At 34.2% G+C, this 16,740-nt stretch overlaps 2 protein-coding genes across 3 annotated transcripts; both read right to left on the bottom strand.

The window, feature by feature from the left end:
• LOC145593757 (putative E3 ubiquitin-protein ligase RZFP34) lies at positions 1-6,166 on the bottom strand. Its single transcript, XM_081650103.1, has 11 exons — positions 4,001-6,166; positions 3,381-3,892; positions 3,186-3,273; positions 2,143-2,202; positions 2,005-2,037; positions 1,818-1,895; positions 1,428-1,471; positions 993-1,116; positions 796-887; positions 589-700; positions 1-431 (listed from the first exon to the last, which is right to left on the bottom strand). Exons 2-11 carry the CDS (start codon positions 3,494-3,496, stop codon positions 324-326), a joined length of 855 nt encoding a protein of 284 aa, XP_081506229.1. The 5' UTR covers positions 3,497-3,892; positions 4,001-6,166; the 3' UTR covers positions 1-323.
• A 6,259-nt stretch (positions 6,167-12,425) lies between these two features.
• LOC145595742 (uncharacterized) lies at positions 12,426-16,568 on the bottom strand. 2 transcript variants are annotated; one of them, XM_081652159.1, is made up of 9 exons: positions 16,383-16,568; positions 16,203-16,289; positions 15,574-15,916; positions 15,213-15,499; positions 14,291-14,455; positions 14,105-14,215; positions 13,114-13,246; positions 12,952-12,997; positions 12,426-12,852 (listed from the first exon to the last, which is right to left on the bottom strand). In XM_081652159.1, the coding sequence occupies exons 1-9, from the start codon at positions 16,566-16,568 to the stop codon at positions 12,714-12,716; spliced, it is 1,497 nt and encodes a 498-aa protein (XP_081508285.1). In that variant the 3' UTR covers positions 12,426-12,713. The 2 variants fall into 2 exon arrangements, with proteins under 2 accessions (XP_081508285.1, XP_081508286.1); XM_081652160.1 differs by having other exon boundaries at positions 14,105-14,175.
• Positions 16,569-16,740: the final 172 nt, after the last annotated feature.

The raw sequence follows: 16,740 nt of genomic DNA, 5'->3' as shown, positions 1-16,740 counted from the left end.
TTTAATCCAAGGAGATAGTAAACTTGAAATCAAAGTAAAATGAGCTCAACAGTATCTGGAGCTCTGTTGTAAAGCGTAGAAGATACAACACATTGAATCATACAAAAGACCTTACATAAACTTAAATAATACAGTTTGTACTAGGCAGGAGGTGACAAAATTGCAGCTACTCGAGGGCCTCAACCGAGCTTGGTCAAATAGTTCGCAAAATTCCCATTCTAAACATCAATCATGCACCCAGTTGAGTCTGGAGTCAAACAAGGGGTAAAGGCGCTGACAAATCCATCGGAAGAAATCATATGGTACTCAACAAAAGCCACATTTCAACCTAATTGGCGAGTGTTGTAAGATTTGCAGTTCGGGCACTTTTGAGCCACAATATGGTACTGAACGCAAGATTTTGACCCACAGTCATTGCAAAGGATAGAGACCTGCATAAGAAATTTATGGTTAGCTATTAGAGAAGCAAATCTTGAACCTAACAAATTCGTACGGTAATCAGAGAAAGATATGCTTCTAAATCAGCATTAAATCACATCTTCCAGGTTGCCACACAATTATAGGTAGCAAAGACAACTAGTTACTCACCATCTTATTCTGGTAAGGTTCTGGCATTGGAGTAGCGGCAATTTCCATGTCAAATTTCTCCCACACCTTAGACATGTCGCAAACCGATTTTGAGCATAGGGGGCAAGCATACCTGCAAGATGAAATCATACAATGGTCCATTTAACAGGCACTCCATACAAACTGCAATTACACAAATACGTAAAGCATTGGAACCAAAAAACTCACTGATAGTGCTCCTTCATTTCATCCAAGCAGTTTTTGTGGATTGTGTGTCCACATGGCAATACCGTGATATCATATCTGGACTCAAACAAATACTGAAAACAGAATAATATTAATATATTATTAGCTTTCGAGGAATTCATATAACGCTAATAGCTCCATAAAAGTGCTAGAAAACAGGTGGTCCATATATACCATACCTCAAAGCACACGGGACAGTCATGATGCATTGCCCCCTCTACACAAGGATGGCTATTTTTCAAGACCTTGGAGTAGCAGCAACCGCATTTGTAACAGTGAAAGAAATTTTCTCGTCCTCCAATTCTGTACAAAGTCAAAACTTGTTATAAGCCTGCTCAAGACAATCATCACAGTGCATACAAGTAACACCAGGGCATTAATAACAATGCTCCTAGTGTCATAAAAATGGGAAATAATCATCACATTTCCCAATGGCATTGAGATTTCTGAGATCTTTAAGAGTGTTTGAGTGATGTAAGATCATAGGAGAAGAATCAATGTGAGACATTTCAAAACGGAAAGGGGAACAAATTAAGTAGGGACGGAATGAGTAAAGCAAGCTATTGAACTAACATTCAGCAAATAATGCAAATCTATATCAATTAAACTCATACCTGCAGATTCCACACCCTTCACAGTGGTACTGCTTCTTAGATACCTGCAAAATCACCAAAACTATGAGTTATGGAAACACATTACAGGGCTAATGCGGCAAGTCTCTATCACATATAGTTTCCATTTATTAAACTTAGACCATAACTTGAAATCATCCACACTCATACAGCTCGTTTTCTACTGTATTAATTATAAAACAATTTTTCTATGGCTTCTTAAAATCCAGCTTCAAATGTTTAACATATTACAATCTGTACTTATTGGTTCAGCTTGACTTGAAACTTGAAAGCAAAGATTTATGCTGTCCAAATTACACGACAATGAAATTTTGTGAAAAATATTCTGCAGAAACACGGAAGCCTGGTATTATGAAGATAAAAGCTACTTACATCATCATCATATAGCTTGCATGTCTCACAAAAATATTTGCCCATGCAAACACCACAATTGATACACACTTGTTGAACCTGGATAGACATCATCCAACAACATTAAAATCCAATCAAATTCAACATCATGAACCATTAAAGGCTTCACAATTGGGCAAGAAACTAAAAAATTAGAGATCAGACAAACCTCTTGTTCAGTACCACAAAGAGAGCAGATCACCTATGTTAACATAGTAGGAAAACAAGGTCAGTCAATAAAACATTGAATAACAACACTAACTCATATATAAACTCCTATAAGCATACATTTTCATTAATACTTTACCTGCTGAACTTGACGTCGGGGAATGTCATGCCTCTTTGTCTTTTCAATCTTGATGTTGTTCTGCATATCAATTAGACAAAAGAGTAAGTCAAGTAAAACAGGGAGAAAAACAAATGCCTCAGCTCGGTATATTGTTCCGCAAATCAATAGGATCTATGTGAAAATCTTGCAAAATAGGGAGAAATTGACGGGGTAGTCCGGAATCCTGGCTAGTGGCTGTGGTCAAAGTTCATAAACACACAATAGTAAAAACCACATATTGAGAATTAAGTTCACCATGTACAATGGCATGGAAATTTGAAAAATACATAGTATAAACTTAATATAAAAAATTTAACAACACCATTTATTACAGCCTACGGTCTACAATAAGGTTCCTATGTGTTATGGTGAGAATTTACTTATAAGAAGAAACAATATGCTTTCTATAAACATCAACATAGAAGTGATAGAACCCAGCATAATCACGAAGCCCCAAGTACCTCCCAGACAAATGGAATAGGGTGCCAATAAGGCTACAACTCAGGTAAAGGTCAAATATCAGCCTACACTTCAAGATTTAATAGCAAATCACAACCAAGACAATTGAGGCAAGCTATCATATGCCAAATTATGGAAAGTTCACTAAAATCTTACTTTGGTTTCTGTCAGTGTAAAATGTGATGAAACACAGACTATATATTCATCAAGAACCAAAATTAGAGTGTGAAACAACAAGCTCTAATTAGTAACTCCAAGAAAACTACCAAATCTTCTTTGTAGGAGGGGTTATTCAAAACATTGTTGAATGTAAAGAATGATCACCTAAAAATTGGTGAACCAATCATTTTAGCTTTGGAAGTGTATGCCTACAGGTCACAAACCCATCAGCAATTCGTTCTCAAGGAAGAATTTAGGGTGACAATATAGCAGGTGTGGATTGTGGAATATGTAATCATGGGTGGCTATAAAATGCATCCCCAAATATCCTACCCAAGGCATAATATTGAATACTAAAAAGCTACACAATCAATATATAATATAATTGTGGAAGGGATACTTACCATCGCTTCATTATGACAATGGCGGCAGTCAAACACCTCATTACAACAAGGTGCTCTAATTCGACATCTTCGCCGATAATGTTGACATCTGCAATGAAATTTTATCATTGTAACTGACTAGAGATTGTTTAGTGAAAATCTAAAGGTAAACTAGATTAAAGGGCCCCTGAGAACAATACATAGCACATTACATACCCATACTCCATGTAACCCCTGTCTAGCAGAGTGTCTGCACAATTGGAGGCATCCACAGAGACTTTCCTGTCTGAGTGCGACTTCATAGACTCGTATTGCTTCATGATTGCTCCCATGATGAATCTTACAGTCAATAAGCTGCTTAAAGCAAGCTAAAATACCTGCATTGAGAGTATCATTTAGGACTAATCCTACAACCCAAAAAGGTACACTAAGCATCCAAGGCACCCAGGTAAATATCCCTGATTTCTTCTACACTGCTGCAGAGCAATGACATCAGCAAGAAGATGATTGAAGCAAGGCTGCACAGCTCCAATCGTCACAACTGCCAGAAGAGAGCAGATCAAAAAAGAAGATCTAAATATATCCCACTACAAACTAGAATATACAGCAATCAGGAACTCCACAGCTTCTTGGTTCAGTAGAAATCAACAACGATGCAAGATCTCTTGATGCCTTGAAGGTCCAAAACGAGTCCAACTAAATTGGAGATGAACAATACAAGCCTCAACCTATGGTAAGAGCAGTAGATCACACAAATCAATTCTCGTCTAAAACGAAACAACCATACAGGGAGAATGTGTGAGAGATGTGTGTTGATGGTCCATCAACATGCCTACCTTGATTCACGACTTCTGATGAAAACACCTTTAAGTTCCATTAAATTACCCTGATTACTAATACTTGATCTTCCTGAACTCCACTTTTGGAAATTGGAACAATAATCTATTACATATCATGCCAATATCGGGGCCTCCTCTATGTTCATCCCTAAGGAGGAATTTAAAACCTAACAGAAACTACTTGAGTAGCCTGCACCCTAACGTGATATAAATCAACTTGTCGCCCAATGCCCCGAAGTACCTTCAGTGAGACCATTCTGACAATTGGTATGCAGTTGCCTAGGGAATTAATGAGTTCTTCAAAGGCATCAAAACATACTAAAATATATGTCAGCGTATTCTAAGTCTTTCTAATGGTTCAAGACCTTGAGATAAAGTACCAAAGAATCCTTGGCCATTGACGGGTGAGAATTATATCCAGAAATGGTACAGCAGGGTCAAAAGACAGACTAACAAAAGACTCAGATTAATAACCTACAAAGTATAGACAAACAACAGATGGTGCTTCAAAGTATACGAGAGACTGATGACTGCAGAAGGTGACTTGAAGAGTTTCAGGGAAATGGCCTCAAGGTTATTTCTCAAGAGCCCTGAAATCTTATCGTACAAAGTTCATGCCTTATATTCACATAATCAGGCGAAATCCTACAGTATCACCTGAAGTTAGCAATCCTTTCCAATCTAAAATCAGAATTACGAATCGTGGTTAGTCCTGGTTACACAGCCTGTAAGTCCAACAGCCAATGACAGAATTGCAGCTTCATAGTTCTTATGAAACTGAGCAGAGACACTATGGTTATATCTCACAGACAATGTACTTTGTCTCTCATGAACTCACTCATTTTACAATACGAAATCGAAGCATCTATCCAACATACGCACATCAAAACCCGCTAGAAACCCCATTTGGCATTTGAACCATCACTCAACGATCCTCACCCCCTCCTCCCAAAACCCTCCTCCAATATACATAAGAGGAGAGTTCATCACATCTACAAACATGGAAGACAGGGCATCCATGTCTCACATACGACAAACAATAAATTTGGCACGCCAATTGTATAATACACATCACAATAACATGCACAACTGGAAGTTCATACAGTATTAAACAAAAGCTTCAATTACTAATGAGCTGAAGCCATTTCAATTGATCACATAATACTGTACATAATTACAGATAAGCAGATCAACAAAAAGAAAATCACAGCAAACACCAACAAATTAAATAAGTTTAAACTCGTCAACAAATAGACAATCAACACAATATAAAGCACAAACCTATGCTAAAGTATTCATTTTTATGTCTTAATTTAGCAACCCTAATTCCAGAAAGCGATCCAATTTACCAAATGAATTTCTTATAATCATAACCTAACCCTAAATCACGCTATTTTCTAGCATAAACTGTTTCCCGCAACTTTAATCTTCTGAATAATCCAAAACCTAAAAATTTCAATTATTTATCATATCAACTAAAAATCTAAAATCCAATTAAAAATCAATCTTTGATCAAAAACCACTAAACCTACCTTTCCTCAGCTAATTCAAGCACAAATCAAACCCCAATTCGATTCAATCAAATGGGAAATTAAAGCAATGATTAAAAATTCAAATTAAGCAAAGATTAAAAGAGGAACCAGCTATAATTATGATTATAACGACGAACTTTCGTTGGTTGATTAGGGTTTTTCCGATGACGATCGTTGAAATCTGAAGACTGATTAAGCCGAAATTAATGAATTTTGCCCCCTTTTAATTGCGAAATCGAAGTTTCTTCTTAATTAAGAGAAAGAAAACATTAGTTGAGAAGAAATGATGAGAGAGAAAATTTTGAATGAGCAGAATTTATAGAGGATTGGTTTAGTTCCAGATGCTTCGATTTCGTGCACTCAATATCCACTAATTTTTTTAAATTTTTTTTTGAGATATTTTTATTGGATTACTTTCATTGGATAGAAAAAATATCTTGCATTTTTAGCCTTTAATTCCAATAATAACATGATTTGCGTATTTATATTAGTAACAATCTCTTAAAAATAAAACTACTGTATTTTTTATGGACTTACCGATATGTACTTCGCATACCATTTTCGCGTATAATTGATTGTGTGTGGCTATTAATGTAATAATGTTATAGATGTGTATGGTTTTGATTTGAGTTATAAATATATAAATACATTTGTGACAACTATGATCAAAGTTCTTACATATATCCATAATATTATGAACAAGTAGGTCGCATAAAAGGCAAGTTAAGTTTTACTATTATATTAATCATGACCAATTATGCAATTCGTCAACAAGTTTCGTTTATTTATGTACTACTACTATAAAGATATAAGTAGGACAAGATTATGTAAAATGAAAGATATGTCTTAAACAGATGTATAATAAGATTTTTTTTTGTAAGTTTTATGAACATAACTTTAAAACTGTCCCTCACTTTCTAAATCCAATTAATGAACCTTATAGTATTTGAGAAAGTGTTAATAAAGGATAAGAGAATCGGTATCTTATTTTAGTGGAACTTGATCGCAAATCATCAAGAAAACAATACTAAATCCGTACGGAGTAGTATTTACCACTAAAGTACATGTTAGATTGACATACATGCATCACGAAAAATTAAACTTGAAGTATAATCATTTTCTCCAAGTGTTTTGAAGAGTAGAATTCTATGACTCACAGAAGAACTCTACGGCTCATATAGCAATAGGTAGTCTATGTTCCCATTATTGCCACAAAAACAAACAATTCATGACACGAGTGAAATTTTTTAAAGTGTGGCTACAATTATTCATGCCTAAACTCAACTGGATAACGATCCAAGGGCTTAGATTCAACAAGTTCAAGACTACCAGACCATTAAGATCTTGCCACGTCAATGCCGGTCTTTTTTAATATTAATTTTATTAGTGGTTTGAACACGTAAGTTTAGTTTAGAGCTCTCTAAATACGGACAATAAGCATTGAAAAAAGACCTGAGAAAGTAACGTGGAATGCTTATCCATAACAACATCAAACATTTGTTTGCCGCCGTGTGTTCATCGTCACGCAATTATAAGACATTGCTAGGTACTGAGTAGTTAGCTAGTTACCAAGTACTTTATATTATTAGATAGGTGAGTCAATTAGGCAAATAATTATTAATTAGTCCACATGGACCATCCCCATAGCTTAAAGGGATGGATCTACATCTTCGCTATACATAAGGTACAACCGGTTGCTTAACTAGTTTGCTCATTGCCTGAATAATCAATTTTGATTAGTTTTATTTGATCTTATCACCTGACAAATTTTCTCAATTTGTAAGGAAAATTTTTTTGCGAAATGAGCAAATTGTGATAAATGGTTGTAGATTGCAAAATATAGTCAGTTGTAAAATGAGCAAATTAATTAAAAATTAAATTAAGATGTGTTCTAAACACTTAATAAAATATTGTGTAATTACACCATTAATTAATTTTATTCAGATTAACTTTTACCTTACTATTCAAATAATAAATAATCGAATTTGATAAATTACATACATTCCGAAAGTCAAGTTAAACACCTTAAATTTATATTATGTAAAGAGATTGAATATAATTATATAACAAATTGTATCTATGGTCTAATTTGTTGACTACCCTAGCTAATAGCGTGTCTTTTAACTAGGTCATGACAAGTCGATCATCACTTTTGAAAGTTGTGTTACTGTGGTGGATGATATATCCCAAGTGTTTATATGATTGTAACAACTTTTTAAAAGATCTAAAGTAGCACTAGAAAACAACCACCTCAAATATAATAGACATTAAAATATTAATTCCTATGTTATCTTCTCATTATGTGTAAGTAATTTATGCTGAGCTAGATCTATATGATTTGTTTTGATTGTCAATTTATAATTTGACTCCATCAATCCATCTTTCTACATCAAGATTTCTTGTTTTGAGAAATGGTTTTTCCTAATTATATCAATAATTATTCTTTGATAGGGCCTAATGTCAATTTTATTAATGACCAACCAATCAAGGATTAAAATTCTAATGACAAATTTTAATGTTAGAAGCCAATTTGGAAATTTTAATAATTTATTGAGTACAATAATAATTGTATGTTGATAAAGGTTCGCTGAATTTGATATGCAATCATCCATGAACCTTCATAAACACCAAAACAAAGAAGAGCTTGTACGCAATATTTTGACCAAAGACAAAAATAGTCAATTAATATTTATCAACCGAAATATATGAGACTTGTTATAATCACAAAGAGTTTTGCCAATTGTAATGATAATATTATGAATAATTGTTAATGTTACAGGCGGGTACAATATTTTCCAAGTCTGTAGGTTGCTAACTAATTTCATAATCATGCATTTTTCGTCATTAAATTACTACCTCCGTTACAGGTTATGTGCAACGATTAGACATTTTTCCTCTCTACTTTACGTCAAATCGTTGCACGTAACCTGTAACGGAGGTAGTATTGTATAATACTCCGTACAAAGTAGCTAGTAGTGTTCAATTCTTCTAACCTTTCTACGTGTAGTTTTTAGTTGCTACCTTTAGATTATATAAATTATCTTTCTCTTTTTACTATTTTGTAACCAACAATGATATTAACTATTAAGTAGAATAATTCAATAATTCATAAGGCCAATGCCTTCTAAAACCAACGTTTTAGTGAACGTGTTGGATCCTAAACAAGAATTATCTTAAAGCTTTGTGCTAAGCCAAGCATAAAATATTAAGAGATACAAAGTGCAAATTCTTAGGGAAAATAGGCCAAATTCTAATTAATTCAACTTGATGACCTTCGTTATAGAAGAGATTGATCATATCATACATTAGATTTAAGCCTTCGAGTAATAGCTCATCTTCATAGCAAGGAGTTAATCTGACTAGGCACGATTCACATTACAACATCACTATATGTCATCACAATGTCCTTGTGTGTCTATACAATTTAATAGAGGACAAGAAGTGAAACAAGTTCACAACCCAACACGCACAATATTTTATACCGGCAAAACCATGCCCAATTTCCCATAACATTGCAAAGAGTGAAGTATTTTACTCCACATTTAACATAGAAATCATAATTAATTAAGGAGTAGATCGAGTGTTCGATTCATGACAAGGTAAAGACAAAGTAAATAATAAATTAACAATGTACGTAGTATTTAAGATTCATGTAGTTAAGTTAAAAGAACATTGTTATTGTCATATTGTGCAATCGACCTAATGTAAAGGGTAGAAAAAAAAATGGTGCTTAAATTTGTTTAATTGTAGAAGAAATTTCCAAGCGGGAACTTGAAGATTGTGCGTCCGTGACTTGCTTTGCTTTTCCTCGAAATAGGAAACTAAAAAGTTGGTCATCTACTTTAAAAAAACAAAACAAACATTGAAACATTATTCTTTGAATCTTTTGGTCACGGGTTTTTGTAATCACTAAATCACGAATACACACCTAACACCTCCACGTAAAAACAATTTACACTTGCAATAAAGTATACCAAGTATTTTGATTTTTGAGACATTGTACACTCTTTTTGTCTCTTTTTGTTTGTCCCATTTATTCTATAGTGGTGTAATATAAAAAGGGTATATTTATCATATTTGGATCCATATTAACTTTTGGGGGTGGTGAGATAAGAAAATAACCTATTTTTAGCTAAGATGAAGGACCCTACTGAGCTGCCAGCTTGGCTCCACTGGTCATCGCTTGAGAGTAGAAGGGGATGGAAGGTAAGGGAATCCCCTACTCCCAAACATTTTATAATTAGTGGGGCTCGAGTCATGACCTTAAAGTTACAAGGTGAATTCCCCACCAACTCCATAAGAGGGAAATTTAGGGTCTGTTCGATTTAATGTAGTGAGCTGAACTGAATTGATTGGAGGTGAAGTGAACTGAATAAAGGTGAAATGATTATTTTATGAGAGAAGGAAATTAGGAACTGTACTGATTGGATCTGAATTGGACTGAATTGAACAGAACTAAAATTAAGCTGAAGAGAAACACTTAGAGTAACCAAATTAGATATTTAGTGAATGTGAAAAGTAGTAAATTGGCAGATCCACTCGTATGATTATTTAAAGATCAAGGCAAATTCAAATGGATGACTCAAAAAGAAAAGTTGGGCTAAATAAATTTATAAGCATAAGGGATTACTCCTATTGATACACATATTATTTTGGATGATACCTCGTTAAACTTGTAAAGTAGACTCTTTCTTTCTGAGTGCACCCAAACGGCCAGACCCTTGTAATTTACAAGTGTTTTATAAATGTTTGTTATATGAACCTCGTTATTTTATTTGTAGAATATTAGTATCTTTGTGAAATGACGCAAAAACTTTAGTGCGATTGCCCATACATTCATACTCACATTTTCACCAACTATTCTTACGTGTGGTTGGTTTTATTTAAGGAATCCAACAACGTATGCAAATAATTTTTCATCATGGAGGTTAGGTCACACCGTCACATACACAATTAAATACAAGTATTAAAAATTTATCCACATTTGCTTGAAAACACAATTTCTTTCTCCGACAATAATACAGCTATTACAACTACAACAAACCTCGGATTACATCATAATAAGATATTTCATCATGTACTAATGTAACACCACATCATCCATGTCATTAACGAATATAATGCACAAATGATTTTGTAGTATGAGAAGTTATTTTTACTTATTATATGCATGTATACATGCATGCTTTATCATTAGGCGCTAGATTAAAAAATGATGGAAATTAATTATTGCGTATACAGAAATTACGATGTTAATGACACTTGAATAAGTTGATTACACAAGAACTCCGAACATAAACTTACTGTGGCACTACCCAAAATTCAACGTTGAATTCTTACACTTTTCCAGTATTTTAAGAGACTACAAGAATCCCCAAAATATAATACGAAGTATAAAAAAATAAGTAAGGACAATACGAAATAGTTTTAAAATAATGGAGCTTAATAAAATAAGCACATTAACTAAGAAAAGTGTTGTTATGGTCTTATGGAGCTAAGTTATTCAAGTAGTTCCTCTGGCAAACTCCAGAGCAAGATTTAACACACCCTTCTACTTCTTTTCCACCTGCAATGGTCGATTTAAATACAAATTGGTCACAATATAATTACAATAAAATGCATGATAATAAAAATGTCTACAAAGATAATAATTATTTTACAAAATAATGACCATTATTAACTACCACGTGCTAACCGTTTCTCATTTGTTTATAATAATCAGCATTTTTAGGAATATAATTATCCAAACTATGTTAACCAAAAGACCGATGTATAATAAAAAAAAATTAAATTGTACATATGTGCGTACCTGGTTTTTTAATGGTACTAATGTTGGTGCAATGAGAAGAAGCACAACCAAGGTTGCAAAAATGGAAGGAAGTAGCAAGGGTATTATTTGAAGGGATAATACAATCCCTAAGACACTCAAAAGCACAATAAGAAAGAGTGTGAGTTGGTTGAATAGCACAAAGAATGTAACATGGAATATAACACTCTTGAAATGTTGTTGCATTGCAATTTCTTGACATTATGCTAAAACTCATTATTATGAACATTAACAATATTGTTAATGATCTAGCTTTCTTGAACTTCATCATATTTAGCAAGTGATAGATGAAATTTTGCAAAAATAATTATAGGTGTTTTGCTAGGTTTTTGGAGCACTGATTTGGAGGTTTATATATACAAGGGACAATTGGTTGAATAGATATATAAATGCACAAGTTGTAATATATAGAGTAAAACAAGCCAACAAGATGCTAATTTTAGAGTCACATGTGAACCATTTAGGTTTGTTGCCATGTGAAATTTCTCATTTATTTTTTCCAATTATTGGATTCTATGAGTGGAATTATAAATCATTATTCACGAGTATGGAGTAATCCATGATTTCTAGATGATCTTAAGAGTAAATTATAATAATTCAATATCGGTTTTTTTTAATTAACTATTTATACCTTTTTAGGTTTCTTATCTATTCACGAAATTTTCAAAGTACTTTTATATATCGAGTGCTACCATATTTACTTTAATCATTAATTAAGGTCTTGGATGACAATTTTGAAAATTCATAATTTTTTTTTAAGACATTAATCAATTACCAGTAACAATTTCAAAGACATTAATCATTAAGTTTTAAATATTTAGTTTTTTTTTTCTTTTCCTTTCTTTTCTTTTCTTCATATTATGTAAAACACAAAATGTCTATCCATGTTAAGCACAATAGGAAAAAAAAATCAATATACCAAGTATGTAATTGAGTGTTATATGACTAATAGTTAGCCATTTAACCGACTTTTTATTAGGCAAAAGCAAACATACTTTTCAGTTAGATTTCCTGTCATATCATTTGACCACGAATTGGCCAATATTCACAGGTAAAACAGTGATTCGAGGAGAAAAGCAAGTAGCATTAACCAGAAAAAAGAAAGCCCTGCTAGGCTGATATACAACATATTCACTAGAAATTTCGCAGCTGATTCTTTGCTTCTCATAAAAATGCTCCTCTGAGTCACTTAGCCGGCTTACATATCTAGCCTTGACCAGATAAGACGACACGAATTAATTCAATTACTTCACAACCTTGAACATAATAGCATTCTGGTTGGATTTGGAGGCTACAGCAAAAAAGAGTGTGATCGAAAAACACCATAAATTCACAAGTTCTGGCTCATCATTTACCCAAATGGATTTCCTCCACCCATGGGATATGAACTTTGGTCTGTAGGGGCTGGATATCTATATAGAGACTGCTGATTTGAATGTAACAATACTGTTGATCCTACATCGCCACCAAAGCCATTCGTTCCTTGTAGGCTGCACCACAATATTAACATGGGAAATTAATACACTAGTCGACACAAAACATGGATTATTTAAGTCAATTTCATTCCCAACACGTTAAAGATCAAATACCTGGTTGATGGCTTGTTATGGTAAAAATGCTGCCCCATATATGCACCTGAAACATTCGAAGCACTTTTAAGCAAATCAAACAAGCCTGGTGCAGACAAATTAATTAAAAAAAACTTGACATGAATATGGAAGAGAAGAAACATATACTATGTGAAGAACCACCTGGAGCATAAGGTGATTGATGATGCGCACTTGCAGAACCTGGAAGATGTGATCCAAATCTTGTAGCATGTGACAAGCCTGCTGGAATGAATGAGTGACTCGATCCTCCTTGCATAAATCCCATTGCAGAAGACTGCATCACATTAAGCATAGCTTGTGATGATATTGCTTTGTAAGTTTGTAATATATTTCATACAGCATGGGGAGTAGTGTTGGAGAAGTTGGTATAGTGCTATGCCTATTAGCTTCATTTCGATGCTACGAGAAATAAAAGATGGAATAATACAAACTCCCCCCTTCAAAAAGGTACATGCCCAGACCATTGGCCACTAATTATCATCTTCTAGAATTCTACTAAAAGGCTCAGTGTTAAGGTGAATTCATGTTCAAACATCAAATTCAATACAAGTTCAGTCAAGTTGCAAAATATCTTTCAAGAACTATAAGCTTTATTAGGGGTGAAAATTAAAAAATAACTGTACCAAGTTAGTATGAGGTAGACCAGTGTTGTCATTCGTGTCAAATGGGTTACTTGATTTGGCCACATATTGAAATGGTGGTATTTTCTGGAATTAAAAATCCACATATAATCAGAGAGACAAGGAAAAGTTTATTTAAGACACCCAAGGATTCAAATATACCATCAAAGTTCCTTTACAATCAAGCAAATCTAATATAATCAAATTTTGGTAAAGTCTTCAATATTACACCCTCCATCCCAAAATAAATTTGACACTTATCATGTCACATAGTTTATGAGATAAGTTATTGTTTGGTTATCAATTGTTTATTTATTGATAAAGTATATATGTGGCAGAAGATAAAGGGTTATTATTATTATTTTTTTTTTATTAAATGTAAGAATTGGGCCATAAATTTTTAGTAATGAAAAGAAAGATTCATTAAAATAATAATAGAGCATTTTCTAAGATAGAAGTGTATAATTAAATCCGGAACAAAAGGAATTTAATACAATAATAATAAAACATACCATCTGAGGAGGGTAATAATGCATGTCATTAAAGCCCATGCCATTATTTGAACCAGCTGGCCACCCTGAGGCTGAAATTGAGCTTAATTGATAGGGAGAAGCAAAAAGGTCCTACAGAGAAGACAAGTAATTTGAGAAATTCGTAATAAGGAAACATAAATTTAACAAGATTATATTAATGCTTACTGCAGGAAGCTCTTTCCTTCCACCAGTTTTTGTGTCTGCAAGATACGGCTTCATTTCAATCAAAGATTCTGCTTCTCCAGTTGGACCTTGAGCAGGCTGAGGTGATTGTGCAGTAGGATCGCCAAAAATTACTGGAGTAAATGATGCTGGGGGCAACATTGTTGGCTGCCAAGTATCATAAAAAATAAGTAATGTTACTGATTCATGCATCTCAAGCCTTCATGTAACAAAGCAAGGCTTCAAACCTATGTCCTTTTACATGTCTGACAAATCTGCAAGCTTCAACAGGCAGACAGTTTGACACTTATCTCAGACAGTTTTTTTTTATAACAGTGGCTAAATTTCTTGTTGTTCACTGGAAAACGCATCTAACACGGAAATTAGGTGGTGTACTTCCATACAATGCATGGAAAATTATTAAAAACTTTTAAGTGTCTGATTCGCTTAAACTTTTACAATTCAGGACCAAGTAGACAAGAATGGTTTAGAGAGATTAAGGGAAAAGAGACTACTAACATTAAGGGCCAAGACCAGAGAAGGGTCAAGAGAGGTTTCCCTAGCCTCTCTCTTACCTTCTTTCTCCATTTCTCATTACTTCGGTCCAAAATTTCCAATCTGATAGCAAAGTAATTATCATTTAACATTAATTGTACTTCACAAGTTTGAGGATTAAATGTGTTCGGCCTAACAGGAGAGGAACAATAGAAGTATAGAACTCTAGCTCATTGGCACAGTAATGCTTCACAAAGGCTATCGACATGCATTTCACGCAAAAATCTCCATTTCGGAGCATCTCTTGAGTCTTGACCACTAAGATTTTACATTGACATGCTAATATGTCAATTGCCAAAAAAAAATATGATAGTCAAGTTAAATCAATTTTCTTCACCACAATACAGAAATGGAGTACATTAAGTCTTACCTGATTATTTGCACCTTCATTCAAATGGCTGGTTTGAATAGGAGCAAAGAAAGTATCTGAAACCGGGGTAGGCCCAAGATGCTGTGTACTTGGAGACTGCTTTACGCCAATATCTGCAGTGGCATACACACCATCATCACCAAGAAGATCCGGCACCATCTGAGAAGTAGAACCTTTAGGAGTATCTGCATCAGTTGATCTTGCTGGCATGCTGATGGATAAAGTATTGGATGTGGTGGTAGCAGAAGCAGAATACGAAGTACACTCATCAGTTAAAGCTTGAGATACTGCAACATGTTAAAAAATCCTCAGAGCCACTGAAAATAATGGCAGTTCATGTGATGATTAAAAATATGATTACCGCTTGTGGATGGTGCTAGTACATGATTCCATGTTGAACGATTGCTTGAAGGACTTGATACATCATTTTCCTCACAGGGAATTCCAGACTGATCACTATGGGTCATTTCAGCCCGAGAAAATAATTCAAATAGCAAGAATTCCAAAGTATTAGGATGAGAATAACCAGGAGTATTCCTTGCAGGTGGCTTCATGACAATATTCGTTTGTGGACCAAGACTTTGGACAGATATATCAGATCGAGAAGAAAAATCTGTAAAGACATCCAATGATCCAGAGCTTTCACTTTTGCGTTTCGGTTCAACGCGGCTGGATGGTGGTTGACTTCCAGATTCTGCAGTGTTCTAACAAACCAAACATCATGTATCAATTTGGGTAAAAGCCAAATATTTTTGAGAATCTTAACCCATATCAATACTTAAGGTATAAAGCCATATTCAAATAAAGCAGATATGCCTTCCGTCAGATACAGAAATATTTACCTCATAAAAAAAAAAGGACAAGCAGCAACTAATATTGAACTAATGACTATAGCATGTAGAACAATAAAGGATTCTATGATAGGTTAAAGAAATTGCATACAATAGTACCTCAACCAAAAAATAAAGAAGGTTCCAATATATAGCCCACCTGAACATCAGCTGAAACAGATCTTTGAAGAGTTGTTTCATTATGATCTACACTTCTATGGCTTTCTTTATGATGATCACCCTCCTGCTGCACATATCATTGAGCTACTTTTAACATGAAACTAAAATCAGCAGCATTTCACTAACATGGAATCAACCATAGATTCAGCAAAGTACTCACAGCATTAGCAGTAGCAGCTTTATCATATCTCCTATCAGCAAATTTAGGATGATTGGCAACACGTAAAGCAACAGAGTTTTCTCCAAGGATCTCTTTCACATGATGTAGTGTAGGGCTTTTTGCATCACTACTCAGTCGGCGATCAGGGGACCTCCTTCTGGGCTTAATGTCTTCAGTGGTAAACATCTGGGTAGCAGCCCGCCCAGAAATTCTAGTGTCATCCACTTGATAGCGACCTTCTGTACCCTCAAAACGAGACGAACCAGCCCTGGAATCACCGTATCTAGAGAATTCTCCCGAGTACTGAGGGCTTCTAGATTCATCACTAGCAAATCTACTATATTTGTCAATAGTTTTC

The sequence above is a fragment of the Chenopodium album genome, chromosome 19 (genome assembly GCF_948465745.1).
Source record: "Chenopodium album chromosome 19, dcCheAlbu1.1, whole genome shotgun sequence".
Taxonomy (NCBI): Eukaryota; Viridiplantae; Streptophyta; class Magnoliopsida; order Caryophyllales; family Amaranthaceae; genus Chenopodium; species Chenopodium album.
This window is presented reverse-complemented; position numbering and strand designations above follow the sequence as displayed.